The sequence below is a fragment of the Gouania willdenowi genome, chromosome 16, assembly GCF_900634775.1.
Source record: "Gouania willdenowi chromosome 16, fGouWil2.1, whole genome shotgun sequence".
NCBI lineage: Eukaryota > Metazoa > Chordata > Actinopteri > Blenniiformes > Gobiesocidae > Gouania > Gouania willdenowi.
This window is the reverse complement of record NC_041059.1, coordinates 3,305,134-3,331,610: the sequence shown is the minus strand read 5'-3', so window position 1 is coordinate 3,331,610 and position 26,477 is coordinate 3,305,134. Positions and strand designations below refer to the sequence as shown.

Here is a 26,477-nt window from a genome sequence, read left to right as displayed (position 1 = left end):
CCCTGTCTATTGGTTACATTGTTAGGTTTCCTAATCAATGATAATATAGGTTTGAATATTTTTGGTGTGGTCGTCTGAGCCTTTTTTTGTGTCAGTAATAGGATTCTAAATTTCTATAAAAATGGTAAAATGTGGCAAAGCTTGATTTGAAACATTCTTTAAACAACTGTTAACTACACATGTGTAGAACTGTAAATAGAACTGTACATAAAATGGTTCCTCTGTTCAGTTTAAATTTTGAATTTTATAGAATTTTCATGGCAATTACAATTACAAAGTCAATTATCTGAATTCAATTACAATTATAAATGACCCCAACCCAGCAACCAACACAGATTCCATTAAGAACCTGATGAGTATTAAAAATAAAGAGAATACTGAGCCATTATCTGTCACGCTAATATGATTCATAAAGATAACAGGACGTGTTTTTCCCTGATCAACACTTCCTGGTTGGTACGAGCGTCACTCATTTGTGATTGACTTCAGTTTACCTGCAACATGCTGAGGCTTTAAGACGCTGGCCTTTTTCATAAAAGACTCGTCGCTCTCAAACGACAGGATGGCGTTTGACGCCACGCCGCCGCTCTCAGACTTCACCCTGGATCCGTTGGTGGCGTTGCCGTGGTTTGCCAGATGGATGATGTCCTCAAAGTGGGAGGCGTCTCCTTTAGTGGAGAGGCCGTTTTCGTGTCTGGCAGCCTGCACGCCGTTCACCAGCGTGACAGAGACGCTGCTGGAAAACAAAGGCAGTGTGTGGTTGTTGTCACTGTGTGGCAAAGTGACTCATGCAACGACTGAATCATTCAGCAACGATTCAAATTATGGAAAATCACATCAATCCCAAGGGGTAAATTCAAACCCACAAAACAAATATTTAGAGGAACTGAATATCGTGGAGTGTTTACGCTGAGCCTAAAGCCTGTGGTTTGTGTTTTCCTCCAAAATCAACTGGTTCTTAAACTGATCCTCCACTGTTTTTAACAAATGTGGCTTAAAACCTTCTAAATGTCTTTATTAGTAGATCTATGCCTAGCAAAAAGCAGTATTTTGCACCATATTATTTTATTAACTTTTAAATATCGGACAATTTTACCATTGTAGAGCCTGTATTTCGCTATCTTGAAATAAGGTAATTGATGATGTCACACGGCCTCATTCACATGTAAACATCCCATTGTTTTCTACTGAAGTTTAGCATTCAGCCTGATTTTTAGAGCATTTAACAGCTTTTTCAGTCAAAATGACAACTTGTGCTGCTTTTGTTTGCGACAGTTCCATCTCTGCGGTTTCGTAATAGACAATGAAGCAGAGAAGAAGAGTTCTCCTAAAGAATCTTTACTCCCCATTAACCATTACCAAGTAAATCACGGACTGCTGAAGAACTCCCACCCAAAAGTCCTTCTATCCTCAGGATTTGTGTGTCTTCAACAGTCCGTGATTACTTGCTAACTTTAGCTATCAGAGCCTGTCAGCGCACTGTTTAAGGGAGAGTAAAGATCCCTTAGGAGAGCTCTTCTTCCCTGCTTCATTGTCTAGAGTTTGGTAGTAGACAATGTAGTATAGATTTATTTCAGGTCACAACTGTTTTTAGTCTCTTTCTGTAAACAAAAGAGGTTTACATCGACATCTTTAACTTTTCCTGTTTTTAAAAGAAACCAAAAACAGCACAAGTTGGCGTTTTCACTGAAAAAGCTGTTGATCTAAAAATCAGGCTGAATGTTTCACCTCAACAGGAAACAATGGGATGTTTACAGGCAAATGAGGCCGTGTGACATCATCGATCACGTGATTTCAAAATGGAGGAACACAGGCTGTAAAACTGTAAAGTAGTCCCATTTTTTAAAGGTAATAAAACAAATATGGTGCAAAATCTACTGATAAGTACATTTCAAAAGTTTTAAGCCACATTTGTAAAAACAGTGACGGATCCCGTTGAGTCATCTTGGGTTCTGGCACAAATGGGTCACTTTTTTATTTTATTTAAGAGCTTCCACTGTACCTTTCTCTGACATTTTCCATCTTCTTATTGGTCAGGTTGATCTCTGGCTGTGAATCAGCAGCTGCTGGACAGAAAAAGATAGAAAGCATTAAAATATTACTCTAATTATCATTTGATATTTTGGTTTGGCCTTTCCTTCCTGTGTAGTCCAGTCCACCGACACACACACACACACACACACACACACACACACACACACACACACACACACACACACACACACACACACACACACACACACACACACACACACACACACACACACACACACACACACACACACACACACACACACACACACACAGAGATGCACACACAGCTCTGAGGTCGGGATGCAGAACACAAGGCTGCTGCTGACCACATCTAATCTCTTCCACACATCAGGGAAAGAAACGCTGCAGTCAGAAATCTAAGCCGCGTGTATAAAAAGAAGTCCCGACACTCGTGGGCTGTTAGCACAAACTCATCCGGGGGAAAAAGACAATAAGTGAGCACACATGGGTCAGATTTATGCAGCTGTACAGGATATGAGGTGTAGATGTAATCCCATAGCCCTTTTGTTCAACAGGCTTCCCTGTAAATCTGAACCCACGTGAAAGCCCAGAATCAACACTCAGACAACACTAGCCCCTTTGTTTACAGATCTAAAAAGTGCATTTTAATGGATTCACTGTGAATCAGTAAGTAACAACATCTGTATCAACAGGAATCTGACAGTTTGAGTTTTTCCTGATGATTCTTCCTGGATCGTCACTAAGTTCCTGCTCACCTTTGCTGCTCTCTGCAGGTTTATCGTCAGCGAGCGGTGAGGTTTTTATCTCCTTCTGTAAATAATGTAAAAATAACTTTAATCACTTTAAATGCAGCCATATAATTAACATCTTAGCAGTCGAGAAGGAAAATGGAGAGCACATGCACCTTGTCGACTCCCTCTGTCTTGCGTGTCCTCTTCATGATCTCATCGAGGCGCTGACAAAGAAGAGCAGATAGGGATGAAACCAAAGAGAGGGGAAAAATAATAATACCAACACTGCCATGCATCCAGTATTGATTAGGGTTGGGCATCGATTGGTCCCGGGACTAACTTTCAGATTCTCCCGGTATCATTAAAATTTTTGAATTTCGATTCCTACTTTCGATACGAAGTTCGCTGAATAGAAGAAGAATCGACCGAAACATCAACAAAGAAAAATCCACCAGAAGTGTTTGCGTTACCACATAACTTGGCACCCCACCATCCCCCACCGCCCAAACCGAGGGGTTAAGAGCCGCCCCGCCATCCACCGCCAAGCGACACATTTCGGGGCCTGCTCCGAGGACCATGAAGGACTCGTCGTGGGCGCGCTCAAGGGGGATGCACCAGTGTGCGCGGTGGTCTTGCCTTGGCCATCTCCTCGTCTGGCCGGTGCCCCGGGCACCCAGCAGGCCCCCCCATACCAAAAATAGCTTCCCGCAGCGCCCGCAATGTTGTAGCAATCCACTGCTACCTCTGAGGGTGAAAGTATTATTATTATTATTATTATTATTATTATTATTATTATTATTATTATTATTATCCATAAACAGTGTGCAGTGGAACTGTTTCTGAGTGTATCATGTAGCCACTGCTAATCTGGACAGGGTAGTTCCTTATTGTATGTTTGATATTATGAACCAGGTGAGCACTAACATGTTTAAGTAGCTGCAGCATCACATTAAAAAAATGCTCTAATGAAAAGAAAAATATATATATATAGTTGAAAACAGCCTGTGAGAAATTAATAAAGAAAAGTTCACAATAAGTAAAAAGTTCTCAGGATTAAAATTCATATAGAGGTTCAGACTATTTAATCCAGAAAGACCTTTGGTTAGCGAGCTCATTTAAAACATGTCAACTTGACCACGCCTCTTAAGGGGATCCTCCACTGTTTTTACAAATGTGTCCTAAAACCTTTGAAATGCCCTTATTAGAAGATCTATGGCTAACAAAACACATTATTTTGCACCATATTTGGTTAATAAACTTTGAAAAATGGGACTACCTTACAGTTGTAGAGCCTGTGTGTGAATCGTCCCTTTTAGTCCATTGAGTTCTATAGCGGTGAAGCATTCAGGGTCATTTAGCAGCTTTTTCAGTCAAAATGACAACTTGTGCTGCTGTTGCATGTAAATACAGGGAACCAGGATCCACTGCTGCTCATTAATGCCGATCCAAGTTGCAGCAGATGGATTTTGTTTTGTTTTGGTAAACAAAAGACCTTTACATTAAGTTATTTTTAGAGCAACAAAAAGCAGCACAAGTTGTCATTTTGACTGAAAAAGCTGCTAAATGACCCTGAAAGCTTCACTGCTATAGAACTCAATGGACTAAAAGGGGCGGTTCGAGTCACTAATGATGTCGTTTCAACTTGGCGACGCACGGGCTCTAAAATGGTACAGTAGTCTCATTTTTAATAAAATGAATATGGTGAAAAATAATGCTTTTTGTTAGGCATCTATCTTCTAATAACGACATTTCAAAGGTTTTAGGCCACATTTGTAAAAACAGTGGAGGATCCCTTTAAAAGAATCAGAACGATGTCCAACCCTAGTGGTGAGTGAAGGAAGGCTCTTCAGCTCTCAGGTGGAAGGATGAGTTGTTATCAGTAAGGAGCTACACACATACTGTATGTACACTACACTACCATTGACCATTCACCGCTAGTGTTAGTCAGCAGCAGCGACACGGCTGAGCTTTGAAACAAAGGCCATGTGAGTTCACAGCTACACTGAACCCATCCAGAGCTGCAGCTGCCACTCATAAACTTCAGGAATTTTTGAAGAACTAAAAGATTTTCAACCAAACCTCACAAACGTGTGGGTCTTCATGGGCGTGTATTGTATTTAATTGTTTACAAGGCACATTATTACTGTGTGTTTGTCTCGTCCAATGGCTTCAAGCTGAGTTTATTGAATGAATGAAGGAATGTTTTTTTTCAGGATCAACGTTGGCACTATAAGATTAAAGCTTTTTTTTTTACACATGGAAAGAATATGAAGGAGGAAATGAAGGCTTAGCTTGTGAACAAAGGCACATTTTTTTCATGCTGGTAGACTGTGGTCACAACCTGCTCTGATCACTCTTTTTTATTCTTTATTTTTAGATCTATAAGCTTTCTCATTGTAGAGTGAGAAAGACAAACACATCATTGATCATGATTACAGGGACAGGACGTCTAAGCCTGCTTTGGTCACATCAAACAACAAAGACTAGTTTAAATACATCTATATGATCCCACCACTGAGGGAGCAACGCTGCTCCATTACAGGCCTCATGTTGTGGAACGCTGACGTCCAATAACGGAAAGGGAAGTGAGCCAGAGGATCACAGGGAAATATTTATTAACTAACCAATGAAACTGCTTTCAAACACAACCATTAAAGCTCCAAATTAATCATTTTATATCAACGAACAATCCTTCAGTCTGACTTTAATTTGAAAAGAAAACGTATTCAGACCCTCCACTGTTTTTACAAATGAGGTCTAAGACCTTTGAAATGTACTTATTAGTAGATCTATGGCTAATAAAACACATTATGCACCATAATCGTTTTAAAAAATTAAACTATTTTACAGTTTTAGAGCCTGTGTTCCTCCATCTTGAAATCACATGATTGATGATGTCACACGGCTCCACTGCCTGTAAACATCCCATTGTTTTCTATTGGAGTGAAACATTCAGCCTGATTTATAGATCATTTATCAGCTTTTTCAGTCAAAATGACAATTTGTGCTTTTAGTTGCTCTAAAAAACAGGAAAAGTTAAAAATGTTGATGTAAACCTGTTTTGTTTACCGAAAGAATAAAACACTTGTGACCCGAAAAAGATCAGTGACCGCAGGGGGCGACAGTTCCAACTCTGCAGTTTCGTAGTAGACGATGAAGCACAGAAAACAAGCTCTCCTAAGGGACCTTTACGCTCCCTTAAACAGTGCGCTGACATGCTCTGGTGGCTGAAGTTAGCGAGTAAATCACAGACTGTTCTCTGCTTCATTGATAAGAGAGAGAGAGAGAGCATGAGCGAGCAAGATTCAGTGAGTGTTATTGCAGCGAAGCTCGTTGAGGCGATGGCTAGAAAATAGTCAAAGTGTGCGTGCGTGCGGGCGTGTCACTCAGTGAAATTATCTGACGGCAATTTAACTTTTACTGCAAATAAATATCTGCTCGAATTATCGGTGATCGGCCTCCTTGACTACTAATAATCTCTTTGATGCGTCATAAAAACACATCAAAGTGATCAGCAGATGCCTCTGAGGAAGACTGTCAGTCGACAGTTGAAACATGTCAGGAGATTAAAGTAAATTTCCTGAAAAAAGTTGTCTGAATAAAAATGAACATATCATTCAAAAAAGAAGACAAAATGAACTTAGTGGAATTACTAATGATCGGTATCTGCCCTGAAATAATCCATGTTGGTCTATCGCTAGTGAAAGCTAAACCATATATGAGAGGGACTACATTGCTATTTCAAATCATAAAAAAGTTAAAGAAAAGGTGGGGAACTTCTAACACAGCATTTAGAATAATGGTCAATCTCAGTGTAAACATATAAGATAACAAAGAGCTTTATTAGAAATTTTGTGTGTTTTTCTGTCCTTCTGTATATGTTTGTTGTTGTCTTGCTTGTTATGATTGTATTATGTGCATTTCTATAGTCCGTTTGTGTATTTTTCCTGTAAAATGTATGTTTATTGGAGTCATATTGCATATTTTTGTTGTTGTTTTGTGTTATTTGGAGTTATTTTGTGTATTCCCTGTTGTCATTTTGTTCATTATTGCAGTCGTTTTGTATGTTTTTGGAGTATTTTCACTGTATTTTCCTGCAATGTTGTAATTCTATTTTTTTCTGTATTCTTGTTTTTTGTTTTGTGAATTTTTCTGTCATTTTGTACGTTTACTTTGGGGGCCACATAAAATTAGACCGAGGGCCACATGTGTCCCCCTGGCCACCAGTTGTCCATGTCTGGTTTAAAGTGACCACAGATCTACTGTTGTGTACCTTTTTCCTCTCCAGTCTCTCCTGCTCCTCCTTCTGGAAGTGTTTCTCTCTCTCCAGACGCTGCTTTTCCGCCTCTTCCCGTGCCCGGGCCTCAGCCTCCTCTTTCTGAAACACACACACACACGTACACACACACACACACACGAGAATTCAGCCACTATTTTATTGCCTCCAAAAGGAGAGAAAGGGAGCGAAACCTCATTCCTTGCGTAACACGGGTGTGGCTGTCATTTAAAATTATTGTTTACAGCCCCGTACTGGATATTTTCCTGCAAAGCGTTACCAAATATGGGTCTATTTTAAGTATTTACAGCTTCCACAAAAATATCCAAAGTTTAACACTATTTTTTTAATGTTTAGCCATGTGTAACTGATGCTAAACACCACAAGGGGGCAGCAAAGGATTAGAAAGGTAAAAACTGCAGCCCTTTGACAAAGAACAACACTAAGTAAATAGCTACTGTATAAATTGATAAATGTTTTAATTCACTTGGTTCCTCCTGGGGATTAAACATATTTATTAGAAGTTATGATGAATAAAAAGTCAGATTTAAAGAAGAAAACAAAAGATTTACCAATAAAGAAACAGTAAGTGACTTATTCTCTCCGTTTGTAATCAAGCAAGAAAATTAAAAGAATAGAAAAGGAGACAATCAATGACTTTAATCCATAAGTGTCAAACTCAAGGCCCGGGGGCCGAATCTGGCCCTTTAAAGCTCCGAATTCGGCTCCCAGGAGAAAGTAAAAATGATGACTCATTGTGTAAATCACCAACTAATTCAGCTGTAGATACAGGGTTCCCACACTTTTTTCAAAATAATTTTTCAAAACTTTTCTAAAATATTTTACCAAATTTCCATGACTTAGTTCTGAAATCCCTAGATCTTTTTTTTGCATTTACCATTCCTGGTTTTTAGCGTACGCCAGCTGAAGTGATGAGATGTTGTGATTCCCGCTCAATTCTGTTGTCAGAATGCAGCACTTTCACGTTGAGATAACACTTAACATCTTTGGGGTTAAACATAAAAATAAAACAGGCTTTATTTTCGAAACTTTTCCAAAACAGTTCAAATATTTCATACATTTTCAAGACTGGAAAATCGGTTATTCAAATTCCAAAACTTTTCCAAAAATGTCATGACCATGGGGACCCTGCAGATAACTCAATCTCTCCAAATACACAAATTCAATGAAACTGCACATTTTTTTCAGGTCTCACAGTTTCCCTCATGATGGCATTTTTAATCTGAAATTGTTGTAATTACTCTTAATTTTTCCAAAATCCTACAATTTTTCTCAAATTACTTGCCAAAATTCCCCCAAATTCAATAAAAATGGACTGAAATATGTCACTTATTGTTTGGATATTGTCGGTGCCTTACATAATATAAACACTATTATACGTTGAAGTGCAAACTAGGGCACAATAATCATTATAAAATTGCATGTTTTATATGCAACCCACTAAACTTAGTTTGACACCCCTGAATGAATCCATAATTAAGTACCTCTTTGTACTAATGTGATCTTTAAACGCGTGCCATGAGGTCAGCGTACCTGTTTCTGCAGTCGTAGATTCTCCTCCTGTTCAGCTCTGGCTTTCTCCTGAGCCTCCTTCTCCTCCAGGAGTCGCTGCTCCTCGTCCCTCCTCCTCTGCTCCTCAGCCATGGCCCGGGCCTCCTCCTCCCTGTGGCGTTGCTCCTCCGCCTCCCTCGCTATTCGCTCCTCTTTCAGGATCCTGAGAAGTTTGCAAACATTGGTAACATTAACATTTCTGATTTGAACTATGTGCGCTTTATGCAGATTTAATCTATAAAAAATGTATCAGTTTTTTTATTTTATTTTTTTATTTTTTAATGTTTATGTAATGGACAGGTCAGATTTTTGGGGTCCATCCATAAAGTCAGAAAAATGATGGTTTATTGTTCTGTGAATCTGTGATAAACATTTATTTATTTATTTATCTGAATAATATCCACTGTTATCCAGGAACGTTTACTAGTATTTGGGCCATAGTATATAGTCATTCTAAAGATGTACATCTTTGTTTTAATCAGAAATAAAATGTGTTAAGTGACCAAAACGGTGGGAAAGGTTGTGAAATGGGATTTTAGAAACCACAGAAAATGGTTAAAAGTTACAAATTAGAGTGGATTAAAAACAGACAGAAAAAGAGGTTAAAAGTGACAGTAATGGGTCAATATATGTGACATTAGGTGGAAAAGTGGTGGAAAGGGTTTGTAAGTGCTGAACATGTCTGGAAATTGGAAGAAAAAAATGAAATTTAATGGAGAAGTGTCAGAAATGGGAGTAATGTAGCAAAAATGAATTAAAAGGAGTTGTAGTTGTAGAAAAAAAGTAAAAATAATCTAAAATAGGGTTGAATTGTTCAAAAAATTATTCTTAGTTTCTTGAAGGCATCTGGCGACCCCCTCCCAGTGTCTTGTGACCGCCAAATGGGGTCCTGACCCTAAATTTGAGAATTCTTGGTCTACAGAACGCTCCAGTTTTCTACAATCCTGCAATTGCCGTAGAATACACAAAAATTGGTCACAAAATTACAGAACTTGCCTTTGCCTTTTTTCCAGCATAACCCTAAACACATGAGATCACACTACTGTGTATTTGTCCCTTGAACTAAAATGAGTTTAAAACTCCATCTTACCTGTCCCTCTCCTCCTGTTCACGACGCTCCACCTCATCTCGTTCTCTTTGCTCTCTGGCTTGACGTCGTTTCTCCGCTAAGATACGAGCTGCCTGTTCTGGGTCGTTGGTGCCGGCCATCGGCTTAGATGATGGAGACGGAGCGGGCGACGCTGCACGAACTGAAGAGGTGACGTGCACCAGGTCAGGAGAGGAAGAGGCAGCGTTGGGTGGGAGAGGTGTGGTGGATGACGGAGGAGTAGCAGGAACCACAGGAGAACCTGGAACAACACAGACACGATGTCAAACATCAACCACAGAGAAATAGATGTAGTATTTACATTAGTCTTTATAAAGTCCACATTATTCTGACGTCTCATAAGTCGACAAGTTGTATAATTAGGAGTGATTAGTGCAGCCTCTCTGCGCTGTGTGAGAAACTACAGATGATAAAGCTGTGTGTAGCTCAGTGTGGAGTGCTTTAGTTTCAGGGTCTACTTACGCCTCATTTGCCTTTTGCTTCTTAACAGAAATACTATAATTGAGAGATCAACACGTACTGGATGATCAAACCTAATGATCTCACGCACACAAGTCACACAAAAACACTGGCGCGCACACACAAACACTCGTGGTGCACACAAACGCACGCACCACTCACTCAAGGTGCGCGCACACAAATACTCGTGGTGCGCGCCCACAAACGCACTGCGTGTATACACAAATACTCGTGGTAGGCGCACACACAAACGCTCGCGGTGCGCGCACACAAACACACTGCGTGCATACACAAATACTCGAGGTGCACGCACACAGAAACACTCTCCGTGTGCACACAAAACACTCATGGTGCAAGCACACACAACCACTCATGATGCGCGCACACAAACACACAGCGTGTATACACAAATACTCGTGGTAGGCGCACACACAAACGCTCATGGTGCGCGCACAAACGCTCGCGGTGCGCGCACACAAACACACTGCGTGCATACACAAATACTCGAGGTGCACGCACACAGAAACACTCTCCGTGTGCACACAAAACACTCATGGTGCAAGCACACACAAACACTCATGATGCGCGCACACAAACACACTGCACAAACACAAACACACTGCGTGCATACACAAATACTTGTGGTGCGCGCGCACACAAACACTCGCACGTTGTGCGCATGCACAATGCTTTTAGTTATAGATTTTTTTGGATTGTTATCATTTTATTGTTGCAGCCCTAAGAGGAAAAGAAAAAAAAATAATTGCGAGTGAAATGTTTAAATAACTGCTGTGAGAATTAATTTTCGTACATTTGCTGAGGACTGTCGACTACTTGTAAATAAATAAAGACCTGTGTATTCTAATGAATGTAATGTAATAATAATCTCTATATTTCATACGCACTCTTTCTGCCCTCTGGTGTGGCTGCGCGATGAGCCGCTCTGACTCTCTCTAGAGGAACAGGTGAGGATGTGCGGTGGTTGATCCTGGCTGGGGTTCTGGCTCTTTTGGGCCGAGCTTTGGGGGTTGAGGGGCTCCCCTGAGGTGGAGGTGGTTTGGGTGATGCTGCAGGGCGGGGGGAGCTGGTTCTACCCCTGTGTGTGGCAGGAGACGCTGGCCGTTGTCTTGATAAAGGACTGGGACTGCAACAGTAGGAGAAAATACAGGGTTTTTAACACAACACAGCTGAGCTCATTATTTATTTATTCATCTGAACCTGAGCTGGAATGTTTATTTAAAGGTTCCATGCCCGGAAACACACTGTCACAACAAAGTCCTCAAACATTACATCAACCTTCAGATGGAATTATCAGACATGGACTCATGCACCGCTGGAAGGAGAATCCTCCATTATGAGCAGGAAGTACATAGCCTGTGGCTCTCAGAGTGTTGCTCAGCTCTTTGTTGCTCATTGGTTGAGTCTGTTTGGTCCATTTGGGTATGAATGCTATTTATTCTGTAGCTTCAGGGGTTGGAGGTGAAATTCCCTCCTCACTATTTATTCTAACCTCTAACTTTAAACACATCCAACAAACTAATGTGGTCTAGTGGGGGCAGGGCTGAAGCAGCCATTTTTAAAGTGAGGGTCTTATAAGGCTAGGGCAACCATCAACTCCCAATTTATTTAGTTTATTAAAGTAATTTGCTAAAACCCTGATGAAGCTGTTATTAAGTCAGTGATACTCATCATGTGTCTCTTTATGTCATAGTTTTAATTATTGTTCCCCAAGAAAACCTTCAAAGGGGGAAACTTTTTAACCTTTTTTTCCTTTGGACATTTTGCAACTTCCTTCAACTTCCTTCAACCTACAATTTTTTTTTTTTTTAGATTTTAGCTTCCTTTTGCCAATAAATATCCCTTTTTCCTAATTTTTGCAAGTTATTTTTGACGCTTAACCAATTTTTGTCAATTCTGTAATACTTTTTGCCACTTTTCATCCAAATAAACTACCTTATGTTGAATAAATAACATTAACTTCCTCTTTTTGTTCCACATTTTTGCACTTTTTCACTATTATTCGCCACATCTTACTCATTAAAGCTACATTTTGCCATTGCATACCACCCGTTTCCTTTTTTTTTGCCACTCTTGACTGCTTTTGGTCTATTTTATTCACTTTTCACTCTTTTCTTGCCATGTTTTTGCCACTTTTTGACCATTTTTTGCCACCTGTTACTCGTTTTTTTGTCACTTTACTCACCACTGTTAACTCCGTTTACCTTCTCGGAACGGTAGATTTGTCAAATGGCTGGCTGTGATTGGCTTGATCATCATTCGATCAATCTAACTGGACCAATATGTTTTCAATAATGAATCCCTCTGTAAAAACTGAGGGGGATGAGTTTTTGATTTTATTAAAGTGCGGGTGTTGCATCTCCCACGAGAGAGACGTGGCTGAGTGGGGGTCACAAATATGAGGTTATTACATTATCAACATTCATATCAGTATTTAGAATAATGACCAATCTGAGCATAAATACAGGAAACAAAGGATTTTGTGTGGGGTTTTTTTTATTTCTTTCCTTTAATTTCTGTATCTTGTTATGGTTCTGTGTGTTCCGTTTGAGTATTTTTAGAGTCAGTTGGTGTATAGGGTCATTACATGTCATTTCAACAAATGACCCTGGTATCTGAGGCAACATTTAATTACTGTTATAATGAAGATGGATACGGTATATATTTATGTTTTTTGAAGGAGAAACACCCCTAAAAAGAGAAAATGTAAAAAGAAATGTGTTCATTTTGTTTTTAATGTGTTGTTTTGTGTGTTTTCCTGTAAATCTCCAGTAAATCACAAGAGGTAAAGAATTAAAAAAAATAGCTGACTCACTTTAAACAACACATTCTCCTTCCTATATACGTAAATAAAAGAAATCTGTGATGTTTTAATGGTTAATGTGATTAATATTGAGATTTAGGGATAATATCACCAATGAAGTGTGAACTGAAATAACAACTGAAGAATAAGAATAAGAGTACGTTTACCTTGGATCAGGTCTGTGTCTCAAACTGGGCATCGACTGTCGCTTCTTCAACACCTTCTCCTGTGTGATAGCACTCTTTTCCATCTCATTCTCACGCTCTTTGTCTTTCTTTTCCTTACGGTTTTTATCCATCTGTGTCAAACAATGAAAACTCATTTGTATACACAGGGCAAGTCAATGTGCATTATATCAGTGGTTCTCAAACTTTTCAGCCCACAACCCCGAAAATAACGGTCCCAGAGACCTGAATATCTGAATAATATCCATTGTTATCAAGGGAGGTTTATCATTATTTGCACCATAATATAATCATCTTAATGACGTAAGTCCTTGTTTTAAATAGGAATAAAATGGGTTAAAAGTGACCGAAAATAGTGGAAAAGGTGGTGAAATGGGATTTTAAAAACCATTAGTGTGGGCAAAAACAGACAGAAAAGTGTTAATATTGGAACAATTAGTTTGAACTGGCAAATAATAGGCATGACAAATCATGAATGTGGTGAAATTGCCAAAAAATAAGCCTGAAATAGGGTGAAAAAAGGTTAAAAGTGGCAATAATGGGTCAACAATTGTGACATTAGATGGAAAAGTGGTGGAAAGGGTTTATAAGTGCTGAAAATGTCTTGACAGTAGAACTAAAGTGCAGAAAAGGCAATGAAATGTGATGGAGAAATGGCAGGAATGGGAGTAATGTAGCAAAAATGCATTAAAAGGAGCAAAAATAGTGGTGAAAATAGGCTAAAATATGGCAAGTTTGGTGTAGTTGCAGAAAAAGGGTTTAAATATGCAAACATGGGCTTGAATTGTTTAGAAAATATTCCTAGTTTCCCTGTGTCTCATGACCCGACCCCATGCAGTACACGACTAAAACGGCAACATTTAGAAAGCATTAAACAAGGTTTAAAATCAACAATAAAATAATGAAAAAATCTCATTCAGTCATAGAAAAGTAGAGCTTTGAACTTGTATTTAAAAATGTTTAAAAGTGTAGTCAAAAGTGAGCAGGCATTAAAATTGCTCCTAAAGCTTCTTCTGGTTGAACGGGTGACGTACGGGTGTGGAGCTGCGTCTCTGTTGGCGCTGCGGGATGTCGGGCGTGCTGGACGTCACCCTCCAGCGGTCGGAGCAGCGGTGGTGAGGCTGGTGGGTGTACAGGGTGAGGGGACTGGCCGAGGCCGAGCGAGGGCAGAGATGAGAGTCTGAGGAAACCAACCAATCAGAGTCATTCACAGATGAACCTTTCTGATGATAATTTCTTACGTTTGCGGTGTGTTTTGTAACTTACGACCGTCTTTGCTGTTACTGAGAACATTGGTGGCGCTGCGGCTCCGAGCCAGAAAAGAGAGCGTGGGCGTCGTGAGCCGGTCCACTATACTGCTCTCCCACGGAGTCAGGGCCACGCTGCGTGCTGTGTTACAGAAAACACAACCATTAATAGTCTTTTCCACCTGATTTCAAATGTCATTGTCATACTATAATTATTACTAAAGTCTTTTCTTTCATGTCGTACTCAAAGGATTCCTCCACTGTTTTAACAAATGTGTGAAAAATATTTTCAATGTACTTATTAGAAGATCTATGTGTAACAAAACGCATTGTTATGCACTATATTAGTTTAATTGCCTTTTAAAAATGGGACTACTTTACATTTTTAGAGCCTGTGTTCCTCCATCTTGAAATCACATGATTAATGATGCCCCACTGCCTGTAAACATCCCATAGTTTTTTATTGCGCTGCTTTTGGTTGCTTTAAATCAGGGGTCATTAGCATTACTGAAACTGAGCTACTTCATAGGAACTGAATAGTCTGAAGGGCTACCAGTTTAAAAAGCACTTCTTAAATACTAAATGTTCACAGTTTCACTTTAATTAGAGGGCAAGATAATAAGGAAGGCTAGCAGTAACCTAAAAAGGTAGGAAATGTTTACATTTCTACATGCAACACTTTATTTCTCCTAATTTATGCAATGTTTCATTTTCATTACATTTCATGGGAAATTATAATCTTCCTATTTTACCTTGTGTTTTACAAATATATTCTTCATGTGCTGTTGACTTCTGTTCTAAATAATCAGGAAATGTTAATGAAGTCGATGTAAACCTCTTTTGTTTACCCAAAGAGGATAAAAACAACTCTGACCCAAAAAAAGATCTGTGACCGAAGGGGGCGACAGTTCCAACTCTGAGGTTTGGTAGAAGACAATGAAGCAGAGAAGAAAAGCTCTCCTAAAGGGCCTTTACTCTCCCTTACACAGTGTGCTGACATGCTCTGGTGGTTGAAGTTAGCACATAATCACAGACTGTTGAAGAACTCCCAACCACAAGAACTTCTATCCCCAGGGTTTGTGCTTCTTCAACTGTCAGCGCACTGCTGAGCTCTTCTTCTCTGCTTCATTGTCTACTACCAAACGCTGCGAACAGTTGATAGTTGAACCATTTCAGGAGATCAAAGTAAATTTCCTGAAAAAACGTTGTCTTAATCAAAAAGAAGACAAAATGAACTTGCTGGAATCAAAGAATTTTCACTTTTCCAACAATTTTGGACAGTTAGTTAGCTTCTCATTCTGACAGTCCTTCTTTGGTATTGTACAAGACAAAATGCGATGAGACTTTAATTACCAAATATAGAGTAATGAAGAAGACAACCCACCAGTCACCAAATGAAACATTCCTTACCCAGTGTTTTAAGATGGTTGGGAGCACAAAATAAACCTTTTGAAACACGAGGAAGAAACATCTTTGACCAAACAATGAATAAAACCAAAGGACCCAAACAACATGAGCATGCGGCACAACAAGTCAACCAAACCCCAACCAAAAGAATGAAAAACAAACCCCTCAAAAAATGGAAATGGGTCGAACCGTCCACCATCGAGTACAAGGGAGAAAAAAACTCATATGGAAACAAAGGAGAAGAAGATGGACGTGTTGGGAGGTGAAACATTTACACAGAGGAGGGGGGGGGGCTCGGGGGGAAGTCCAGAATCCAGATGTTGCCTTACTTCTGCTGGGGGAGTTCCAGAGGGTGGCAGAGGACTTGGAGAGACGTTTGTTTATAACAGAGTCCACGTGTTTGGGCAGGTTGACCGTTGACAGAGAACATCTGCCTGAGGAGCCAAAAGAGTTCCACACAGATGTTCACAGGAGGAAGTGTGGGAACTGATGTGGCATCATGTGTTTTACACTCATTATCATCATCATCATCATCATCAACACAGCTGCTAACATGAGACGCCTCAATCAAAGGCAGCTCTCATACACTGAGCGTATATATATAGAAACAATGACATGATTAGATGTGCATACAGCGCAACATCTGTTCACATCTGGCAGTCTTGAGGCATCAATTGTACCACATTAGGTTTACTTCAGGATGTTTAGAATACTGTTGTGTAGGAGTTTTCCTCCAATGCAATGACGTGTTTTACTCTGAAGCAGTGGTTCTCAACCTTTACAGCACACAACCCCCCCAAAATAGAGGGGACCCCCACTGTAGCTGAAGGTGGTTGAATACAGACATGAACATTGAACAACAGTCATGTGGAAACAGGACCATCTATGAGGGGAAATAAAGGGGAGAGATTTTTGGGGTCCATCCATAAAGTCAGTAAAATGATGGTCCATTATTCTATGAATCTGTGATAACCACAATTATTTATTCATCTTAATAATATCTACTGTTATCCAGGAATGTTTACTATTATTTGGGCCATAATATAGTCATCTTGAAGATGTAAATCCTGGTTTTAATCAAAAATAAAATGGGCTAAAAGTGACCAAAATGGTGGAAAAGGTGGTGAAATGGGATTTTAAAAACCACAGAAATTGGTAAAAAGTTGCAAATTAAAGTGGACAAAAACCGACAGAAAAAGTGGTAAAAAAAAAAAAAAAAGGGGTTCAAAGTGTCAATATTGGCTTAAAGGTTGAACAAATGGGAGAGGGGTGTAATGCAATTTAAAAAGTGCCAAGAACTAGTTTAAACTGGCAAATAATGGGCATAACAAATCGTGAATGTGGTTAAATTGGCACAAATATTCATCAAATAATGTGAAAAGAGGTCCAAGTGACAATAATGGGTGAACATATGCGACATTAGGTGGAAAAGTGTTGGATATTGTTTAAAAGTGTCGAAAACGTCGAAAATTTGATGGAGAAGTTATAAGTTATGGAGTTGAAATCACATTTTTGATGTGAAACATCTTATTGCTCCACTTTCTGCAAGTCAGAAAAAAAAAGATAAGTTGAATATTCGTGAAGTTCTACTTCCAAATAAATCTGTTCAAATGTTGTGTTTTTTTTAATTGTATGATTTTGCATGGATGCTAATATTTAAATTTGGATAATAAAATAAATAATATATCCAATAAATAATTGCCATGAAAACATCTGAAAATTCAAAAAAATAATCCCGTGGTTAATTTCCCGTGGCAATTTACAGGAACATACGAATAAAAAAATGTTTTATCCATCTCCTCAATGCCTCCTATTAGCTGGAAGCTTTCTGATGTGATGAGTCTTAGATCATCACAGTGATGATGATGAGGATGCAGAACTAAAAACAGGTCGGCCGTGAACATTTCACTTTATTCAATTAATGATGCAACACACTCTCGGACAAACACTGAGACCGAAGCATTTCCTGAATAACATCCAGAGCTTTCAGCCATCAGAGTGCAGCTCCATGTTTACTCCCATCACAAGACAGACGGCAGACAGGATTGATTAAAAAGATCAATAATTGCTCTTAACACTTGAAAGAGCCGACAGCGCTGTGTGCACGACATGGGAAACAAACTTCAGGACTGCAGCCTTTGTCAATTGCTCTGCTGTAACCAGTAACTTCAGTAACATCCAGTAACCAGTAATATCAGTAGCATCCTGCAACCAGTAACATCAGCATCATCCTGTAACAAGTAACATCTAGTAACATCCTGTAACAATCAGTAACATCCTGTAACAACCACTAACATCCTGTAACAACCACTAACATCCCGTAACAACCACTAACATCCCGTAACAACCACTAACATCCCGTAACAACCACTAACATCCCGTAACATCCACTAACATCCCGTAACAACCACTAACATCCCGTAACAACCACTAACATCCTGTAACATCCTGTAACATCCTGTAACATCCTGTAACATCCTGTAACATCCTGTAACCAGTAACATCTTGTAACATCCTGTAACATCCTGTAACCAGTAACATCTTGTAACATCCTGTAACATCCTGTAACATCCAGTTACATCCTGTAACATCCTGTAACCAGTAACATCTTGTAACAACCACTAACATCCAGTTACATCCTGTAACATCTAGTAACATCTAGTAACATCTAGTAACATCCTGTAACAACCTGTAACAACCTGTAACATCTAGTAACGTCCAGTAACGTCCAGTAACATCCTGTAACAACCAGTAACAACCAGTAACATCCAGTTACATCCTGTAACCAGTAACATCTCGTAACGTCCTGTAACATCCTGCCACAGCCAGTTACATCCAGGCCTAATATAGAGATGTATAGAGATGAGACCCTCAGGTAACGATTTGCGGAAAGAATCACAGATGGATTATGGAAACACAGAACAACGCCTGCAACGTACAAACTAAATCACATCAAAACAGAAAATCAGCACCTGACTGTGGATTCTGTGACGTTACCTAGGAACGTAAACATCACAACATGAGAAGGTGTTCAATCAAAAAAACTGTTACATCTTGCTTCAAAAACAACATTTTCTAGTTGCATACACTATATAATGATTTTAAAACGGTTTCAGAATGAATCAACAAATTAACCAGGAAAAATAAAAGAAACATCGCTGGAAATTTTAGGACATCCTCTGGTCTCGGTGAGGTATCAGGAAAACCTCTGTTATTTATCAGCCCAAACTGAGTCATGACTCAGCAAAACCTCCATCAAATGAAACGTTGTCAAATAGCCTCAGGCTTCAAAAAAAAAGTCGTGAGACTTCATGGCCTCCGGACGTAAAACATCGAAAATCGAAAATAAACATGACGTCATCAATATGTGCTGCTTTGGATACGTCTAAGTCTAAAGCTGTTATTTTCTATTTATTTCTAAAGGTTAAGATATATCAATGTTTCATTTAACTATGTATTTATAAATCTAACAATATGTTTTTATTTCTTAACTTTTAAGAAATAAAAGCTTTTCAATTTACTTCTTCATTTGTACAAATAATAAGATATTTCATTTCTACAGCCTAAAGAGCATCTTATTTTGTAAAAGTTTACAGTGCACTCACTCTCTTTCTGGCTGGAGTTCTGTTTCAGAGCGCCCCCTAGTGACGACCTTTGCTGACGGATTTCTGCCCACGTCTTCTTGGTTGACCTGTGAATCGCTGCCTCATAGCGTTCCTGAAAGAAGTCCAGTGATAGTTGATATAATGGCAAACAAAAGCTGCAACCATCAACAAAGTATTAACACACACCTTGTTCTTTTCTAATTTCTGTTTTTGCCTCTCCTCCAGAGCGACGCGTCGTTTTTCTAACTTGATACGTTGCTCCTCCAGCTTCCTGCGGCGTTCCTCCAGCTGCTGCTCCCTCAGCTGACGAGCCTTGTCCTCCTTCTCCAGCCACTGGTTCTTTTTAGCAGCTAGGACGGAACAGAGAAATAACAATCAGGACTAGCAATACGTGCCCTCTCTAGAAGCTCCGTCTGAATTTACATATGATCAAGTTTGATTTTTCCACCTTGCCCCACAGTAAGAAAACATGTTGACAATATAAAGATAAACAGGAGCAGAGGGAGAATGTTGATCTTTATGATGCCTCACTAGGTTAATGCTAAGCTAATGCTAGGATAATGTTAATGCTAAGCAAATGCTAGGCTAATGTAAATGCTAGGTTAATTATAATGCTAAAGCTAAGTTAATACTAAATGTGAATGTTAGGTTAATGCTAAGCTAATGCTAAGTTAATGCTAAGCTTAAGCTAAATTGAAACTAAGCTGCAGCTAGGTAAATGCTAGGCTAATGCTAAGTTAATGCTAAAGCTAAGTTAACACTAAATTAATCTTAAGCTAATGCTAAGCTAAGCTCGGCTAATGATAGGCTAATGCTAATGCTGGGTAAATTATAATGCTAAAGCTAAGTTAATACTAGGTTAATGTTAGGTTAAGGTTAAGCTAATGCTAGGTTAATGCTAAGTTAAAGTTAAGCGAAGTTAATGCTAAGTTAAAACTATGTTAATGTTAAGCTAATACTAGGCTAATGCTAAGCTAATGCTAAAGCTAAATTAATACGAGCTTAATATTAATGTTAGGGTAATGCTAAATTAATACTAGGTTAATGTAAATGCTAAATTGAGGCTAAGCTAGTGTTAGGTTAATGCTAAGCTAAAGCTAAGCTAATGCTAAACTACCATTTGGCGAATGCTAGGCTAATGTTAATGCTAGGCTAATGTTAATGCTAATGCTAATGATAATGCTAGGTTAATGTTAAACTAAAGCTAAGCTACAGCTAGGCTAATGTTAATGATAGGCTAATGCTAAAGCATTCTCTCTTTATTATTTTGGGATAAACAATAAAAACACAAATGCCCCACTCTTAACACTGTATGGCCCAAATACAAAGAATCAAATAATAACTAAAAAAAAAGTTTTTAATCAAAGAAAAAAGTGTTCAAATGCATTTTTGGGGGGTGTCAAATATTTGTTTGCTAACAAACATTTTTCTTTGAAATAAAAGTTTTTCATTTAATTAAAGTTTTTTCAAATAAAAATATAGATTTTTTGATTTAAGCAACTTATTTTATTAAATAATAATAAAGACACAAATCTACCTTCGTATATAGATAAAGGACATTTGCAATATCAAGGCCATGACAGAATATTGTTGCCCATGACTACAATGAAGCCCCTCCCCCATTACAAAAAATCTTTAAAACCCGACTTCACAACAAAGTGATGATATAAACAAGAAAACACGTGTTGATTATTCCCAATAAAATTAAATGATTATTGGAAATGACAGAGGCCTCTTATGAACAGGGTTTTTGATCACATCAACAAAGACACAAGTTGTTCCACAGTGAGCAGATGAAGCCTCTAAGTGACAGTGATCAGTGATGACGTGCATCATTCAGAGCCACTTCACTAAGATCATTAAATAATCATGACCACGGTGCTGCACATTAACTATTCATCAAACATTTGCTCCAAAGACAGATATAGAAACCAAAGTGACCTTTGTCTATTCCCACTGCAACTTGAAAAGAACAAATCATATAAAACTTCACATAAAAATACTCTAATCTCTTTTTTTTCTCTCTTTCTAGAAATGTGAGTGCTGGCGTGATACAACTAATCTGCCTTTTAAGCTTCAACTCTAAACACAGGCTTTAGATTTTGTCCTCATCTGTATTAAATGGGCCAACGCCATCTGTCATGTCAGTGATCACCAAATTAAACAAGCCCACACTAAAGATGTGTGTCAATCTCCTTCTATTGTCCTCAAACATTCAGTTGGTTTAGCTTTTCTAGAAGGAGGAATCAAGAGCAACTTAAAAAAAAAAAAAATAAAAAAAAAAAAAAAGCTGATTGTCACCAAACCGTTCTTGGACCAATTCAAGGCCTATAACCACCATTAGTAAACTGGATAAAAATGAGCTTTGCTTCTGACCAAACGAGGCCACAATACATCCGTCCCTTGAGAGGGTTAGGGTTCAACCCGCTGGAGAACGTAAACATGATTCGTTAAGTACATTAAAGCGATACTCCGCTGTTTTTACAAATGTTTACAAGATCTACTAATGAGTACATTTCAAAGATTTTAGGCCACATTTGTAAAAACAGTGGAGGATCCGTTTGAAGACCATTTCAGTTGTTGATATCTCAGCTCTGCCAAATGCACAAATTCAATGAAACTCCACAATATTTGCCAGGGCTCACAGTTTTCCCCAAGCTCACATCACACGATGAGTCCCTTTCAATCGCTAATTGTTCAAAGAACTCCGCAAATACTGCCATTTTCCTTAAATTGTTCCACAGATTTCTCCCAAAATAAACAAAACTTGGATAAAATAAATCAAGGAAATATAGTGCAATATACTGCAGAGACTGGTATCAGTCACTTGTTGATTGGATATTGTTGGTGCCTTCCATACCTTAAATATTAATCATATGCGGAAGTCGAAAGTAGGGTTAAACCATTTTTGTCAAGTGTGAAGGACACAACCTCAGTATTTAAATTATGAGGGTTAAATGATCTTCATGTGAAAGATGGATTAATGACATCATGGAAAAGAAAAAAGCACGACAATGATCACGTAAATCAGCTGACAAGCTGGGCAACAAAACCAAAAGCTGAAGTTTCCGCATAATTATTTTTAAACGGCACAGAATTTTTTTTTTGCAGAATCGATGGAAAAGTATAAAGAGGAGAGTATTATTCAATATTTTTCCTCATTCAGTGAAAATAGAGCAAACCTTTAGGTTGTAAATATTTAGGACATGCAGCCAATATGATGATGTTAAAAAAGTTACATGAGAGACTTTAAAAGTTATTCAAATCACATTGAAACCTGAATAATTTATATTTGGGAATGTCCAAAACAGCTTGAAAAGTTAACACAATGTTCATTATGATGAAGTATTCTTTGGGTATATATATTCAGTATGTTTTGGTCGAGTGCCCAGCTCCATCTGAAACTAATGAGCGTCATTGATGAGAAACGTCCACATGTAACAGGATGATCATCATCGACTCGTCACCACCACCTTCACCACATAAACAAAGGCTTACCTTGGAGCTGGCCCAGTTCTTCTGTAGGGTGACAATGTGAGAGAGAAAGAGAAAGGCAGCTGTCAATCATGCAAAGCAATGCACGGCCTGTGTGTAGCCAGCGGTTAACATAATGTAATGTAACGCAACGTAACGTGCGACAGCCGCGTAAAAAAAACGTGTAAAGAAGGAAACAAGACAAAGAGCAAAAGTGGAACAAATAAATTGTAGTTTTACATTAAAGCTGCTGGAGATTGACAAAATTCTATCAGATAAACACATTGGCTGTGTGTGTGTGTGGGGGGGGGGGGGGGGGGGGGGGGGGGGGGTTAATACAGATTTACCAAATTCACTCAAAAAACTACAATTCTTAACATAATGTAGGGCTGCATGATTATGGCAAAATGATTATCACGATTATTTGGATGAACATTTCAATCAAATATTAATCACAATTATTTCTCATTTTAGGGAAAATGTCTGTATTTTTATTTAACTACTTTTTAACAAATAATATAATAACAGTTTCGAGTGCAAAAGAAACGCTTTAAACAAGAATATTGATGAATACTAAAATTTACCCAAGAATTTGCCAAAATTGACTATGGGCTAACTACAGCCTGTCAACATTTTCTGGCTTGAGTGTCCACTGGATTAATTAACTAAATAATTAAGTAATTAATTAATACTAATTAATTAGGTACTTATGTCAATCAACTCAATGAGGCCTGTCGACACGTTCAAGAGGAGCACCCCACCTTTTAGAGGCCACATTTTAAACGTAAAAATCACCAACAATCAGGTTAATTTAATTGTGGAGGCCAAAGTCATAATCACGATAAAAATTTGATTCTTTGTGCAGCCTTAATATAATGTACATAATTTACAAATGTTTTAAGTGCCATAAAACACAGTGACAGTTTTAAAAAAACAAGTTATTTTTGTCACTCGAGTCATGATGTGACCATTGTTTCATTCTTCACATTGTAAACGGTGAAGTGACACTGTGCCCAGTAGTTCATAGTATGGTAATTGGCACCTCTTCAGATTCTGTAGATCTGACTTTATTAGCAAACCTTCGACTTTTGTGACAATATTGTATTGAGTTTATTTACAAAACTTAGCCTTTAATCTCAACATTATAATTCAAATTTATTCTTGAAATTTCAACTTTATTCTCGACATTTGAACTTTATTCCGTATCAAAATTGGCCCTAATTGATCTACGAGGCCTACACTGTCTTTGTCTAATTAGAAATTATCATCTCCATCAGCTTTAAGCTACAGGTAAGCTGCAAATTTTATTTCATCACTCTGTTTGTGATGCTTTTTGTCAGCTCTGCAACAGTGAACATTCCTTTATGTGTGTGTGTGTGTGTGTGTGTGTGTGTGTGTGTGTGTGTGTGTGTGTGTGTGTGTGTGTGTGTGTGTGTGTGTGTGTATGTGCATGTGTTAGCTTAGCTGAAGACAAGAAACACACATAAAGCTGTTTTTTTTCCCCACTGTGCTTGTGAGTATCTCAGCGTACATGCAGGATTTCAGGTGGAACACAGTTTATAACAGAAGATACAGAATGCACCTGGAGAATAACCCCCCAAACAAACCAAAAATCACCAGTTCCACCCCAGCACCAGGGGGCGCTGTCTGTCTGATTGCCCCCTACAACTGTTTACACTCACCCAGATATTTGGCTTTCTCCTCCCGGCGCTCTTTGGCGAGCTTCTGCCTCTCGTCTGACTTCATGATGTCTGTAAGGAACGATAAAGAAAAGAAGTAACAATGAGGCGTGTATCATCATCAGGGGGTACTTGAGACACAGAGAGGAAAATTAACAAATGGAAGCATTAAAATATGGGGTTTCATCACGTTTATTTTCAGTTAAAAATGATAATACCACCAGCAACTCACAAAACAACAACAAAAACACACAATAAGAGAAAAATATACTGAATAACAAAAAAAAAACAGACAAACAACAACAAAATGCACAAACTGACACCAAAAACACACACAAAGAGAGAAAAATACTTAATATTACCAACAACACACAAAACAATGACAAAGACACACTAAATAAGAGAAAAACACACAAGATCACTACAAAAAACACAATCATAACAAAAAAAGAAAACACTGTACCATTTTCCTTTTATTTTTCATTGTGAAAAGAATCCCTTGATAAACTATTCAAAACAATACAATTTAACTAAAAATAAATATTGGATTAAATAAATAAAGGAATAATACAAATGAAGAAGAAGCCTATTCATTTAAATTCTGGTTCTATAGTAAATAATGCAAAACTGCATAATAGTTCTTTTTCTTTTTAAAAGTGCAACTGAAAATGTCATTGCACTGTTTTTACATCAGATATTTGTTTGGACCAGCAGAGGGCGCTGATAACCCAGTGGTCGGTTGGCATGCAGATATTCTTGCAGTGAAGAAGAGATGCTATGCGCTAGCACACAGAGCTAATAGAAAAACCTGACTTTTACAGATATTCACGTAATATTACAGATATTCTTTTGGTGCTAAAGGGGTAAGGAATCATTTATGAACATGTTTAAGAGTAGTAGGCAGCCAGAAAGAAAGTAGTAGCAGGCCTGCCGCCTACACTTCTGGACAAGAAAAGGATAAATAGATACCGCCCTCTGCTGTTTAAAAAAAGTACTGCGATTCAATTTTCAGGGCATCGATAAGAACCGTGACACCTATCAATCGATTTTTAACTGCCTTACAATTAATCGTTACATCCCTACTGGAAATGATAAAAACTATAGAACTAAATCTATTCAGGAGGGACTTAATACTGTTTAATTTTTATTTATAAATTGAGATTCTTTGAAATGTGTGATCACTCATTAATTCCATCATTATGATCTATAGTTGTATTTCACAGAATTCGGAGCAAAATGTTCTAGTCGGACAAAGGTGGAACTTGGACTCTAAAGTAAAAGAAAGGGGTACTTGGGCCTAAAAAGTTTGAGAACCACTGTATTAACAGATGAGAGCCCCTGTTTTATGTTTCTATTATAGTAGCAGCAATGCCAGCATTCATTAAAGCCGGGGTTCTCAACCTTGGGGTCACAAGAAACTGGGAGGTTGTCGACAGATGCCTTCAAGAAACTAAGAATAATTTTTGCAACAATTTGAGCCCATTTTTATTCCTTATTTTTACATTTTTTCTGCAACTACACCAAACTTGCCATATTACTTTAATTTTCATCACTTTTTTTGCTATATTTTTGTTCCTTTAATGCATGTTTCTACATTACTCCCATTTCTGACACTTCTCCATCAAATTTAAAAGCCTTCTCTGCGCATTTTTCAGAATTCCTTTATTAATCCCAGGGGGAAATGTCTTATTTTTTCCCACTTTCAAGACATTTTCAGCACTTATAAACTGTTTTCACCACCTTTCTCCACCTAATGTTGCATATGTTGACCCATTATTGTCACTTTGATGCTTACATTTGCCAATTTAACCACATTCACCATTTGTCATGCCTATTATTTGTCAGTTTAAAGTAATTGTTCTAATATTGACACTGAACATTTTACCAACTTTTCTGT

General features: G+C 38.3%; 1 protein-coding gene across 9 annotated transcripts in view; it reads right to left on the bottom strand.

Moving 5' to 3' along the window:
- Nucleotides 1-26,477, bottom strand: part of map7d1a (MAP7 domain containing 1a) — a 55,780-nt gene that overhangs the window by 4,212 nt on the left and 25,091 nt on the right. For 3 of the 9 annotated variants that reach the window (XM_028470840.1, XM_028470834.1, XM_028470838.1), the window contains 16 exons: nt 24,584-24,652; nt 22,926-22,946; nt 19,614-19,777; nt 19,428-19,539; nt 16,152-16,256; nt 14,435-14,557; nt 14,203-14,348; nt 13,151-13,281; nt 11,068-11,306; nt 9,686-9,944; nt 8,578-8,758; nt 7,021-7,125; nt 2,921-2,971; nt 2,772-2,826; nt 2,003-2,066; nt 495-736 (listed from right to left, as the gene is read on the bottom strand). In XM_028470840.1, coding sequence (XP_028326641.1) covers nt 495-736; nt 2,003-2,066; nt 2,772-2,826; nt 2,921-2,971; nt 7,021-7,125; nt 8,578-8,758; nt 9,686-9,944; nt 11,068-11,306; nt 13,151-13,281; nt 14,203-14,348; nt 14,435-14,557; nt 16,152-16,256; nt 19,428-19,539; nt 19,614-19,777; nt 22,926-22,946; nt 24,584-24,652 — 2,067 coding nt within the window. The remainder of the gene's footprint in view (nt 1-494; nt 737-2,002; nt 2,067-2,771; nt 2,827-2,920; nt 2,972-7,020; nt 7,126-8,577; nt 8,759-9,685; nt 9,945-11,067; nt 11,307-13,150; nt 13,282-14,202; nt 14,349-14,434; nt 14,558-16,151; nt 16,257-19,427; nt 19,540-19,613; nt 19,778-22,925; nt 22,947-24,583; nt 24,653-26,477) is intronic. The other 6 variants (XM_028470836.1, XM_028470835.1, XM_028470837.1 and 3 more) reach the window with 6 other exon arrangements.